Source organism: Larus michahellis, chromosome 1 (genome assembly GCF_964199755.1).
Source record: "Larus michahellis chromosome 1, bLarMic1.1, whole genome shotgun sequence".
NCBI lineage: Eukaryota > Metazoa > Chordata > Aves > Charadriiformes > Laridae > Larus > Larus michahellis.
In genome coordinates, this window is record NC_133896.1 from 24,718,641 (window position 1) to 24,731,753 (window position 13,113).

Sequence of the window (13,113 nt, forward strand, 5' to 3'; positions counted from 1 at the left end):
GGCTGCTCTCAATCCATTCTCCGCCTAGCCAGTCATGGCAATAGTGCCGCTTAACGGATTTCGGGAGCTCCTGGCGCTCCGGGTGACTCGCCCCTCGGGCCCGGCCGCCTCACGGCCCCTCTCCCGCAGCGCCCACCGGGCCGCGCTCCCCCTCACACCCTTCCCCGCCGATTCCCACGGCCTCCGGGGGCAGCGCCGCGCCGCTCCCCGCATCCCGCCGGGCCCCATCCGGCGGGAACAGTGGCGACCGCTCCTTCCTCTTCTTGTTCCTCTTTTTTTTCCTCCTCCTCCTTCAGCAGCCGCCGGCCCGGCAGGTACTGCGAGGGAGGGCGCGGCGCGGCCCGGCGGGGCGGGAGCGGAAGGAGGCGCCCCCCTACCACCACACGGCGCATGGTCGCGGCGGCGGCGCGCTCGCCGGGCTCTCCCCCCCTCTGTCTGCCGCGCTCTGTGGTCTCGCCCGCCCCCGCTGCCATGTTGGATCGTGCGGCCGCCGGGGCCGGGCCGGAGTTGGAAGTTTAGCACCGCTCGGAGGGGCGGGTGCCATCGGCCGCCGGCGCGGAGCGGCACCGCCGCGCCTGCCCACCCCCGCTTCCCCGGGCCGCCGGCAGCTGGCCGAGGCCCCGCCGCCCCTCTCCACCTCCGTCCCTCCTTCCCCGGCCCGCAGAGGGAGGCTCCGCGATGCGGCTGCTGTGAGGCCGCGGCGGCAGCGGAGGAGGAGGCGGAGGGGGCCGCGGGCGCCAACAGTCGCAGGGCGGCGAGGGCAGCGCCGGGCCGGCCCCGGCCATGAGCGGCAACCCGCAGCAGCAGCCCCCGCAGCCGCGGCGGGTCACCAACGTGGGCTCCCTGCTGCTCACCCCGCAGGAGAACGAGAGCCTCTTCAGCTTCCTCGGCAAGAAATGCGTGGTGAGTCCTGGGGAGGGGAGGAGGGGGCGGCCCGCGGCGCTCCCGGGCCGGGGAACCCGAGCCCGTCGCCACCCCGGGGCGCGGGGGGCCGGGGCGGCCGGGGGGCGTGTGAGGACAGGCCGGCCGGGGTGCCGGGAAGTTGAGGGCTGCGGAAGTTTCAGCCGTCCCGACGCCCGGGAGAGGGGGGCGGCCTCCGCAGGCCTCGCTCTCCGCCCGCCTCGCCCGGAGCGGAGCGGGGGTGCCGGGGGCGATGAATGGCGGCGGCCGCGGCCCGCAGCGCGGGTGGTGGGGCCCCTCGGCCGGCCCGGCCCGGCCCGGCCTCGGGCCCTCCGCTGGAGCCTGGCGCACCGGGACGGCTCCGAGGGCGCCGGGGTGGGCTCTGTCCTTCCGCGCCCCCCCCCCGTGACCATCGGTGCCGAGCTCCCGGCGGGGCTCAGCCCTGCCCTGCAGCCGACCCCTGCTCTGCGGGGGGAGCTGGGCAGCCAGGGAGCAGCCGCGGGGATGGGGGGAAAAGGTCTAGTTGCCCGGGGAGGCTGGGAGGAGCCCCAGGTGCACCTGTGGTACAGCAGAGCAGTGTTGATGGAGTTGTGGGAAGGGTCGTAGGCCTGCCTTGGATTTAGTCTGTACTTCTCTTAGCCTAAGCAGCAGATTCATGTGCTCAGATGTGACTCAAATACTGCATCGTTTCCTGTACAGATATATATATATACACACATCACATCTATATATATAGAGGCAACATAATGGTTAAAAGAAAAAGCCTTGTAGTAAATGCGTTACCAAGTATATCAGCAAGTTCTTCATTTTCAGAGTACTTTCTTGCATGTTAATACGAAACTATTAAAACAGTTAACCACTTTATTTAGAAAAGAAGCAGCCTTTAGAAAAAAAATGATATTTTTGAAATAAAAATGGAGAAGAAAAAGCTGCTTTTTAAAAAAACCCAAAAATCAAAACCAAAACACAAATATTTGGAAGCTGTTGAAAATTATGTCACCTGGCTGATTTCTGATGCTTTGTGTCTAGCATACTAATGTCAGGCACTGTGCACCTTGCTGTAACACTGTGAAGAGTGTTCCGTGAACTTAAAATTGTGATTTAGAGCAGGATATCTGTGCAGTCATAATGGTTCCACATAAGTCTTTGGACTTTGAAATAGCATTGTTGATCAAACTGACTGTTGCAAGGAAAGCATAAGATGTAGTAACTGAACAGGAAGTAGGTGATATTTACATTGGGGTGGGTTAAATGAGATGCTGTCACAGTAACGAAGTCAAGTGGATCAGAAGGTGTGACCGTAAAGCATGTTTTTTTAAAAAATAATAGATTTGTTAAAAAAGCCTTCAATTAATTGAACTACTTTTAAGCACACATTCCATATGTTTAGCTTCTTTGCAAAAACAATAGAAAATTTCTCTAAATTTTAAAAATAGTGCATGAATTTGTGCGTGTAAGTTGATTTCCAGTTTGTTTTTCTACAACTGATTTTCTTGTCAAGTGAACACACTTTTAGTTTTTGTTATGCTTGGCTGTAACACTCACCTACTCAAGTTCTCAACTTTTCTGCATAAATAGCATGTTGAAAGCAGGCTTTGGAGGTAAATATCTTCACAGTATCTGGGTGTCATGCTATTTGTGACAGGTTGTTAACTTCATAGACATGACTTGCGTTGTATTTTCCTTGAAACTACACATTCTTGTGGTTTTCCTGAATCTCGGGTGACTTTTCCAATTCAGTTTCTTCTAATTGTGGCCCATTCTCCTCCCCTTTCCCCCCAGCCCTATATGCTCTCTAGGTTAAGCATAGACTCATCTTATTATAATTGAGGGTCTCTGCTCAATCTTGAGGACTTGAGTGTTGATGCTCTAGAGATACTTAACCAGGGTCTTTTTAGCTTACTGTGGCATGAGCCAAAAATGGTGACAATTCAGAAACTAATTCATGAGCAGATCAAACATCTCTGTCCCTTGGAGGGCAATGTGTATCGGAGAAGTGGAATGAGCGCCAGGAGATGGTAACAGCTTGGACTGTCTAACTTGAATCCACAGTGTCGGTCTGTCAGAGCCCAATAGGATCCTTGATACTTATGACATTCTAGCGTGGCTCAGTGTTGGCATGCTATGCTGATAAATGCCTTTTTGATGTAATGTACACAATATTTGATCTTGTAATATCCATCTTTAAATTATTCATTAGTGAAACTTCAGAATGTAAATGCTACTTTTTAAGAAAGGAACTTCCTGTGAGTTTCATAGGATGCTACAAGCTTGCTTTCCCATCAGCTGGATTGTCTGTGCTACCTGGCTGCTACAGGTGGTGTTTCTGTCAGTGTGGAGCACGGGTATGAGCGTGATGCGCATCTGCCATATGGACACAATTTTAGGTTATGTTTGACTTGACCTTGTGTTTACGTTATTGTGAAGTGATTGCCAGAGGAACAATTGAGACTTAGTGCTCTTATGGAGGGCGTAGTGCTGGTATCAGTCCTGAGGGGCTTAGTTAAGAAAGCATGTGGCATTCTGGACCTGATATATTTCAGCACTCTTTCCTTTGTGTTTCACTGATAACAAGGCAGCTACTTTGAAATAACATTGAGCATTCAGCTACTTGATTTTTTTGTTCTAAGGAAAAGCAAAGGAATTTATCAAGTAGCTTAATTTTGATTGAGTACTCGCAACCTATGAACTCCAATACTGACATAACTTCAATGGCATCTTAAGTAATGATGACTGGTAAACACAAAGATTACCGGTGAGTGGGGGAAGTGGTGGAGAGCCACCACTATGTGTGTGCTGCTGAAGCTGATACCATTTTCTGGACTACTGATACTTTGAGAATCTCGTTGACTAGCAGACAAATGTACATCCAGAAAGTGATATTTTTTTTTTTACTCCCTTTTTTTTTGCCCCTGCTTGCTGAGCTGTAAAATGCTTATCGGGATCTATGAGCAATTAAAATACCTTTGCCCATGACAGATGAGATTTTCAAAACCAAGCCACTGGCTAATAGTCAAAGCTGCACTATAGTTAATTTGGTTGAAATACGAATCCAAATGTAGGACTACTTGCAGTAGGTATTCAGGATAAGGTAGCTCTTTAGGACTTTCATTGTTGCGTAGGCATGTAACCAGTTTTCATTTGGGTACGTGACATTTGCTGTCTAGGTCAGATATGAAATTTTTCAATAACTACTTCTTATCATTATGTAAGGTGAGCCATGAGATTAGTTTTGTGCATATTAATGAAATATTTTCATGGTTATGCCAAACTTGGAAATTTTTCTTAAGTTTGTTTAGTTATAAATCAGTCACTTTAGTTTTGTCCTAAGGAATGAGTTTTGTAAGGAAAATCAAATCACAGAATGGTAGGCTTAGAAGGGACCTCTGGAGATCATCTAGTCCAACCCCCCGGCCAGAGCAGGGTCACCTACAGCAGGTTGCACAGGAACGCGTCCAGGGGGGTTTTGAATGTCTCCAGAGACAGAGACTCCCACCACCTCTCTGGGCAGCCTGTTCCAGTGCTCTGCCACCCTCAGAGTAAAGAAGTTCCTCCTCATGTTTAGGTGGAACTTCCTATGTTCAAGTTTGTGCCAGTTGCCTCTCGTCCTGTTGCTGGGCACCGCTGAAAAGAGCCTGGCCCCATCCTCCTGATGCCCCCATTAATAATTTTTAAAAAAAGAAGGTACTTTTATAATTTACATGATTAATTTTGGTCAGTAATGTCACTGACTAATAAAAGCTATTTTATTCTGTAGAAATAATTCTGTACGTGTGAGAGGCCTTAGGAAAGACAACATGAGAAGTGTGCACTTGATAACATTAGAAGTAGGTAATGGAGTATGGATATTTTATACTGCTTAAAAGTGCATCTCAACACTTGGATAAAGTGTAATGAGTAATGCTAGGAATAGGTTGTTATTTATAAGATCTGTCTATGGTTGATATGGTAAACAGGAACTGGTAAAGAATGCAAAAAGATAAGTGACACAGCACTAAACTAAGAAAACTGTTTTGGCTGCTTTAAAGTGCATGTGACCAGAATAAGGTTGTATGTCAGAGCCAAAGGACAAATTACAGTAATAGTTGAGATAAAACAAAATAAAAACCTGAATGGCAGTTGTAGCTCTTAATTGATAAGAGTTAAAGCTTTTGTCAAGGAAGGGCTTGCAAGATTTCTTGTATGTGTGAAAACAGTATGAACTAAGACTTGAAGGTGGACTACAGATCTGAGTAATGGACAACTTCGTGTGGCTGAGAAGTGTTGGGACTCTCCAGTTTGAGTTTATGCTGCAGGCTGCGCATCCAAAAAAGGTTGAGATTGTAGTTTGAAAAAGAGTTCTTGTGAATAGATAGGGAGAACTGAGTCATCAGTTCAGTGGTGGTTATCTCATCTTTGCATGTGTTTTTAAATGAGATGCAGAGGGATAAGACAAAGTGTAAAGGATAGGGTCTTGTGGAACAGAATAATATTGAGAGTTATGCCTGGATTTCTTTTGAGGTCTGTTCTGGTCTATCAAAAGACATGTATAACATTTTCATTTGTCTCAGTAGTATCCACTGGAGTCACTTCCCTAAACAACTTGTCAGCAATAATCTTCCCTAGAGGGAATTACATTGGTTTTTGACAGTTCCTCTGAACCAAACCTGTGCCTGCAAAACTGATTTTCACAGGAACGGGTCAGATCGGACTCTTCAGAGCAAGTGGTTTAGCCATTGTCTTCAAACTGTCTCCATGTATCTACAGTAGGGTTACTTATCATCAAGTGTTCCTCGTGCTTGTTTTCCTCACAGCTTGCTATTCAGCTAAGGTAGTGCACTATGCTGTAAGCAGATTATTTGCCCATGGGTGAGAAATGTTTTGAGACCGCATGTGAACACTCTACAAGGCATTGCATCTTGTAGCTGTATGTATTTGAGACAAAGCATCAATTTGCAAAGTGTGGTATTTGGTTCAGGAGTAAGAGACAGAAATTTAGGTGTTAGAATCCCACCATTGTCAGTAGACATCACTGACTTATCTAAATCTCCTATTCAACTTACATTAAGTTAGAAACTTACAATTATCAGCTGAATTTCTGTCTTTGTTTCAGTGACTGTAGTGGTTACATCTCTCCTGACCATGCTTGTAGCTCATGTGCTAGACACATAAACTTGTGTCTTGACATGCAAGGTGAGTCCTGCTACAAATTTCAGTCACTGTGTATGTTACTTATGAATTACGTGTTGCCAAACAGAAGGTGATCTAATAAATAGGCCTGGAACAAGTACCTCATTCCATTAAGACTTCAGTGCTCTTGCATTCTCTTCTGAGCTACTTTGTAGATCTCTTCTGTGTTTTGGAGATAGTCAGGTGTCAAAAGTCTCCTAGCATCTCTGTGGTTAATCAGCTGGTCAAGTATGCCACTCATGCTCCTGATAACGTGCTGTGGAATCCTATAGGGTACAGACGCAACAGGATGAAAACAATTTGTAGTCACAAGCAGTTGTGTTGTAACTTATCAGCTCTTCACAGCTAAGAATCAGGTGGAGGAATTTAGAAGAGCGTGAAGTTGTAAGATTCAGATGAACAGTCATGTTTTGACTACAAGATTTCCTCCAAGATGTCCAGATACCATTTGTTTAGGAGAACTCGTAAGGAAGAGGTAGCTTCTTGTTAAAAGATAAAGATTGAGTTTACTATTTCACGCAAATGTGTAAATGGAAAGACTCTACTTTGTTTCTTCTTTAAAGGAGAATTGATGTGACATCTCTGCATTATCTAATCATAAATATCTATTTGAATGTTGTCACTATAACGTTTCCTCTATGAATGTTTCTTCTGGAGTTCTCAAGGGTTTAGTATAAGCCCAATTTGTAGCAAGTAGAGTGTACAAGATCTATTTTATACTGTGCAATTTCAGGGTAAAAAGGTGATAATGGAGAATTTTCTAACTTTAGATCTTGAATCTCTTCTGTCTATGGAGTTCTGGTACTTCTGGTACATGCAAACTATAACCAGAGTTCTGGTACTTCTGCCTGAAAAAAACTTCCCTGTCTTCTGTAGAGCTTCTTATGACCTTTATTGCTCTACTGTTAGTGTCTGTAGTAGTGCAGGAATTAAGAAATTGTTTACTGCTATCATTGGTAAGTAGTGGCTGCAGGTGCCAGCAATGGCAGCAACTGCCACTGTCAGCTCCTAGCTCAGTGCTGGCATGGAGTGAAGTGTTGAAGTGGTTTGCGTATGATGAGGGAGCATCATCTAGGAACTTTGCAGTAGTTCATTAACCAACATGACACAAGGTTTGATTCTTTCATTGACCTTTTATAGGCAGAGCTGTCTGCAATGGAGATGGGGTTTGTTGAGCTTTTAAGCGCTCAGTTTGTTGAAGAAAGTTTGCTGTTCACTTAAAGCAGCGTGGTAAGATTTATGGTGTCCTCTCTTCCAGTAAGTGTGTTTCGTAGGCTTGTCTCTTGAGGAATCTTTGCAGTACAGAAATAAAATATATTATAGTGCAGGAGACTTATGGTTTCATGACCTAATACCTAGATAATAAAACATAGGAAGTAACAAAAATGTGTCATGGGCACTAGACCGAGTTGCTTATTGGTAAGTTAGGGTATAGTTTCCTTGAGAAAGATTGGCATTATGTGTTACTTGGGCACAGAGGGACTTTTTTTTTTCTTTTATTGGTCAGTTTGTTTCCCTTGTAACAGTAAATCATGCAAAGTGGATTTAGGGGAACTAGAAGTATATCTTCATGGGTGGTTTTAAACAGCCCACTCTACCAGGGCATGACTCAGTCAGATGCTGTACAAGATAGTTTTGTTTCTCAACATATTTGCTTGGGTACGCTAACTCTGTGGCTTCCAGACATGTTGTTTATGCCTGGATAACCAATAAAATGGGCACAGTAGGTATGCAGTTACCTTCAGGGACAATTCCAGTTAAATTCTAAGATCCTGAAGTGTGCTGTGATCTTCACGTGACAGGAGCAGTGTTCTATAAGGGCCAAATGGAAAAAGAAGAGATGTCATGCAAACAATCACTGTGACACTTCCTTAGAAAGCTGCTCACTTGCTTAATTCTTCAAATTCAGTAGTGTATTTTCAGCTACCTGTGAGTTAAAGGTATACATCCTGACACCTTTTCGTGTTTGTGTAGTGAGTGACACATTAGGCATCTCAAATTAGAATGCCAGTGTTAAGAATACATGATTCTGGAAGAAGTTCATTAAATGAATTACTCAGTTCCTGTAGACTTCATGTTCTGTGGAGATCATTGCTGGCAAGGAAACTGGTGCTGCAGAGCTCCACAAAATATTGGCGATTTGCAGATTGCAGCTCACCTTAGGCACTTGCTTTCATACATTCATCCCCACTTTGTTGAAACTGTTTTCCCTGTACTGTTTATTTGACTAGCCTTAAAATCCTCACTCCAAGGCATCCTTTTTTCTTTTAAGTTTTCTGAGAAACAGTGTTAACGCATTTTCCAGTTCTCCAGAGTGTCTAGCTGAAAGCCGCAAGATCACATTAAAGCTTGCTAATCAAGGTCATAAGTGTTTCCATTTCTGTAAGATGGTTTCACACACCATTTTCCCCTTCAGAATATTATGTGTAATTCAGAATTCCCCTGCATTTGTCTAATTTCCCTTCAAACTGAGTGTGTTACTTTGCCTTTATCCCCCCCTCCTTGTTAATTAGCCACTATGTAGCATCAGAGCGGTAGAGTTATACAGGAACCTCTCTCTGCTCACCAAGCATATTTTGTATGCAGGGGTACTATGCCTGCAGCTTGAGAAACACCGACCTAATGAAAGAAAATGTGGCCTTCTCCTCTTTGAAAAGCTAAGAAAACTGTCCTACATTATTTGAACTCTTAATTACGGAAAGATAACTCTTGCCTCTAAGATAGCAAACGCTTTTAAATAGTGCGTTTACTTCAAGTATTATCAATGATGGTTTTCCTAAAAGTTAGGCAGCACTTGGTGCGATTATTTGCAAGAAAGGTTAAGTTAAAATACAGATTCCTAGAAAAACTTCTCTTGAGTATTTAGTAGCAAGGCCTAGTACTTGTCTTGCTGTCTAGGCTGAAGAACAACAAGAATATTTGAATATGGGAATTTGTCATTAAATTGTAAATGCTTTCTTCCCCCCCTCAAGGTGACAGACGAGATCTATTTATCTGTATGTGATTTATGGATAAGAAAATAAATTAGTATTAATTTGTTGTATTAATATATTTCTGTATTGGGGATAAAGAAAAGTAAGAGATGTTTTATAACCTTCTTAGTGCATTTTATAGCAGAAGCAGTAATTTATTGACTTAAAAAGAATCTTAGTTTCTATGTAGAAAATAAAGCTTTAAGACTTTTATACAGCAGATTACTTTATAGTTGATAATGGTATTTTAGGAATCAATTTAACCGCTATTTATTTTGTAAGTCCAGTCCTGCTGATTTGCTTTGAAGTCATGCAGAAGATAGTGACTTCTGTCCTCCGAATCTTGTGTCTCAGCTTTCATCGGGGTCTCCTTGCACTCTTTAACACACACACACACACACACACTCTTTTTTTTTTTTTTTAAAACAAATATTCTGTCCTTCTGTCCCAGCAAAAGGGTTTTCTCCCCGTATTACCTCTTTCCCTCTTGTCCCTCAAGTGCTTCCAGGATCTTCCTTTCTCCCTTCAGCCCTGTATGTGCATGCGCAATCTGCACAAAGATCTCCAGATAGAAGTGTCTCTCCTCCTCACCATTCTTCTCTCTGCTTTCTTACCCCGCTACTTCTCAGTTCCACAAGTGCTTTGTTCTTGCTGGTGAACTTTGTTTCTCATCAGACATGTAGTCGTTCCCATACCTAGTGCTGGGATGGACCCAGTTTGTATTCTTCTAACTTACCAGAGCATTGCACGAGGAAAGAGATGAGGAGAGGAGACAGTCTCTATGCCAGCCAACTGTTTGCTGCTGCATACATAGAGTGCACTTCAGCCTGAGCTATGGCCATTAGACGTTTCTCTCCTATTTCACCTTCACTGGCCCAAAGTCCTTGTTCATGTTGCTATAGAAAAGAGAACTCTTTGTGGATAAGAGGGGGGGAAGCAAAACCCAGAGTATGATATTCCTCAGGCTTCTTGCACTGCTCCACCCTCCATTGCTGCGTCTCCAGGGAGGACCAGACTCTCCAGTTTGTAAGCTGCTATATTAAGAAACTGTATACTGAAGGATACAGCTTCAGCAACTCCACAGGCTCAGATTTGAAACCACAGAATTGCTTAGTTCTGCTTTGAGTGAACCGTAAGTTATTTCCTGCTCCTCTAACCATGTGACAGCTCTCTCTGAGAGCAGCTAAGATGTGGTCATTCTTTGTCGGTAGACATTTTTTTCCTTTACTCCCCCTCAGTCAGCCAAAGCAAATAGAAACATCACTTGGCTTATGACACTAACTATACACAAAGGCATCCAAATAGGCTCCTTTCTGTAAAACTGTGCTTGATTTTTGTGGTTAACTGAAAAGAGGAAGAAAACTGAACATCCTATAGTGGTAAGTGTTCTGTGCAATATAACAGGCAAAAGCTTCCCCTTGCGTTTGCAAAGAAGGAAGCAGTAGATTCTAATAAATAAAATGCAGGGCAGTTTTTTCTTTATTTGCCTTTAGTCTGTAACTAAGAGTATCTCAGGTGTGAAATTCATTTTATAACTGGGCACACAGAATTATTAGCATTTATATTTTTAGTAACCTAAAAGTTTCAGAAAATAAAGGTTTGGGGCTTAATTTTGTGCAATTTTATATGAACCAGTGTTTTTTAGCCATACAATGGCTGTTGTCATTTGGACCTTTCTTAAACAATGTTGGCCTCTTTAGGTGTTATACTGCACTGGTAGCACTGTTCGCAGGTTGAGTAGCTGGAACTTTAAATTTAAAACTATACAAGATTTTAAAATGTCATTGCAACAGAAAATGCTGTTTGCACTTGATCTCTAGAACTCAGTAGTGACTTAATTTTAAAAAAATAATTTATTGTAGCTTTGTCTTTTGAGGGATTTTTCCGTATCGTATTCAGGTGCCAATATTTATATACTTGAGAGACTGCTGCTACATCTGTATCTGCACAGAGCATGCCCTTCCTTGCTTTAGTTCAACCATGTACAAGGTGCAACACACCCAGTTGTGTTGCAGTTTTGTTTGATAGGATGAATGGAGATGGATTTGATGCTAAATGTTTCTCTAGGAGATGTAGGTCTTACTTATTTCATGTCATGGTCTTCACTTAATCTTTTTATGTCATTTAGATGGTCTCTCTTTCAGTGCTTCAGTTCTTCATTGAGACTTTTCCTTAATAGTCTCTCTGAACATTTCTGGCTTTTGTTGCCTGTAAACAACAAATCCTGTCTGTTCCTCTGCCCTCTGTTCATATTGTTTAGATGAAAATTGTTTATTGAACGAGTGTTCTTGCTGCTGCTCCAAGCTTCACACTGTGCAGCCAAAGGGTTCGTCCCTCCCACTGGCCATACCTGCCTGGACCATACCTTTCTGTCCCTGGTAACCAGAACTGACAGGCTCAAAATGTGAGATACCCACCTAGGGTATGTTGAAGCTTAGTAGCAGAAGGATGCATCTTGTCCTTTGTCTCACCTCTGGTCTGTCAGCCAGCTGTGCTAACAGATTGATGCTAACAAACATAAGTAGGGCAGTAGCATGAACTCAGGCGTTGTTCTATGACTGTCCATGGTGTTTAATTCGTTGGCACACTTCCTGGTACAGGTTTGGGTAATGCTAGCTAGTACTTGCCCAAATTAATGAGCATGGTTTTGGGAACAGAATTGGTATAAACACAGTTTCTAATAGACGGTATGGGTAGGGCCATCCTTATCCAATTTGCATTGTGTTGGGAGGACAGAGAGAGTTCCTGTGCAGATGTACCACTTGCTATTGGATCCAGAAAGTGTCCCTGGTCCTGGTTACCAATATTTGTGCAACCAGTGAAAGCTACCAGGAGACAAAAGCAACTGTAGTGCTGAGGATGGGGAGATGGAAGTGAGCTAACTGTTCTGGTGTTGTCAGTAGCGTGTACATCACAGAATAAGGGTCAGCTCTACTGCTGCTTTCATAACTGTCCTCTTTGACATCAAGCCAGAGTCAAACCTGGTTTTTCTGCCAGCAACAAAGTTCAATCTTGTCTCTCTGCCCCTAGAAATTGCTTTTGGAAACCTGAGACAGTGCAGGTGACTAGAAGTTTCCAGCAGATGAAGTGTGCCTGTGCATGTAACAGCCTACTGCGGTGGACAAATTATCAAGTGCATCTGATGTACTGTGAACACAAGCTCGTGAGGTTCCTGGTCCTCTTCTCTGATTTCAGGATAAAAAAAAAATAATTATTTTGTCTTTTGGTAAGGAGATCTGGCAAACTTGTAGCTGTGCTTCTACAGACTGCATTAGGTACAGCAGGGGTGACCTTAAGGGCTCCTGTATTTCACTTACTGTGCTTCTTGATTACAGAGCACTGGCATAGTAAGAAAACGAATTCCTGTCTAGAGCTCTCTTTTCTGATGAGTCGTTTGTAAGTAATTTAAGAGAAGTTCTGTGCATTTTTAGAGACTCCAGGGATGTGCTAAGGTCTCTTGGAATCTTCCCTGCAGCTGCATTTTGGTGTGTTTAGCAGTTTTCTGTCAGTTCAGATGCAATAATTTGTTTCCCACTTAAGCTCCAGAGACAGTTCTAGGGTGTGAAGTAGCATAACTAATGGTGCTTTAATCATCACATACTTTGTCTGTTCTGGTCTCTCACCTTAACCATTGATTCTGTGTGGGAGGTAAAGGTGCAAGCTCATGAACCTTTTCAGTTCTGTCTTGTACATCCACTAGATCTGTTCGTGTTTAGATGCCTCAGTTCTGTAGACACTTAGGTGAAGTTTTTATTTTATCTTATTCCCCTGCCGTGTCCTGTGATCTCCTTTTCCCTCTCAAGCCATATTTTTTTCCAATGTCTGCTTTTATAAGTCAGCACTGGCAGGAACTGGACCCCTGGTGATGCTTGTTGCTGTACGAGCAGTTCTCCCACAACAGGTAGCCTTTGCTTCAGACCAGAAGGGAGATAATAATCCATCATGGATTTAGAAGCTGAGTGCGTTTAGTCTTAATTTCAGGATGGTGACTTGCATGTCAGTTCTGGCTGCGATAATTGTTCTAGCAATGAAATGACTCAGTCCAGTATCCGTATCACTGGAAATAACTTCT

At 43.8% G+C, this 13,113-nt stretch overlaps 1 protein-coding gene across 2 annotated transcripts in view; it reads left to right on the forward strand.

Moving 5' to 3' along the window:
- The first annotated feature begins 378 nt into the window (after positions 1 to 378).
- The window catches only part of WASL (WASP like actin nucleation promoting factor), a 52,949-nt gene continuing 40,214 nt past the window's right edge, over positions 379 to 13,113 (forward strand). The window contains exon 1 of one of the 2 annotated variants that reach the window (XM_074594237.1): positions 379 to 903. In XM_074594237.1, coding sequence (XP_074450338.1) covers positions 784 to 903 — 120 coding nt within the window. In that variant the 5' untranslated portion in view covers positions 379 to 783. The remainder of the gene's footprint in view (positions 904 to 13,113) is intronic. The other variant, XM_074594324.1, reaches the window with a different exon arrangement.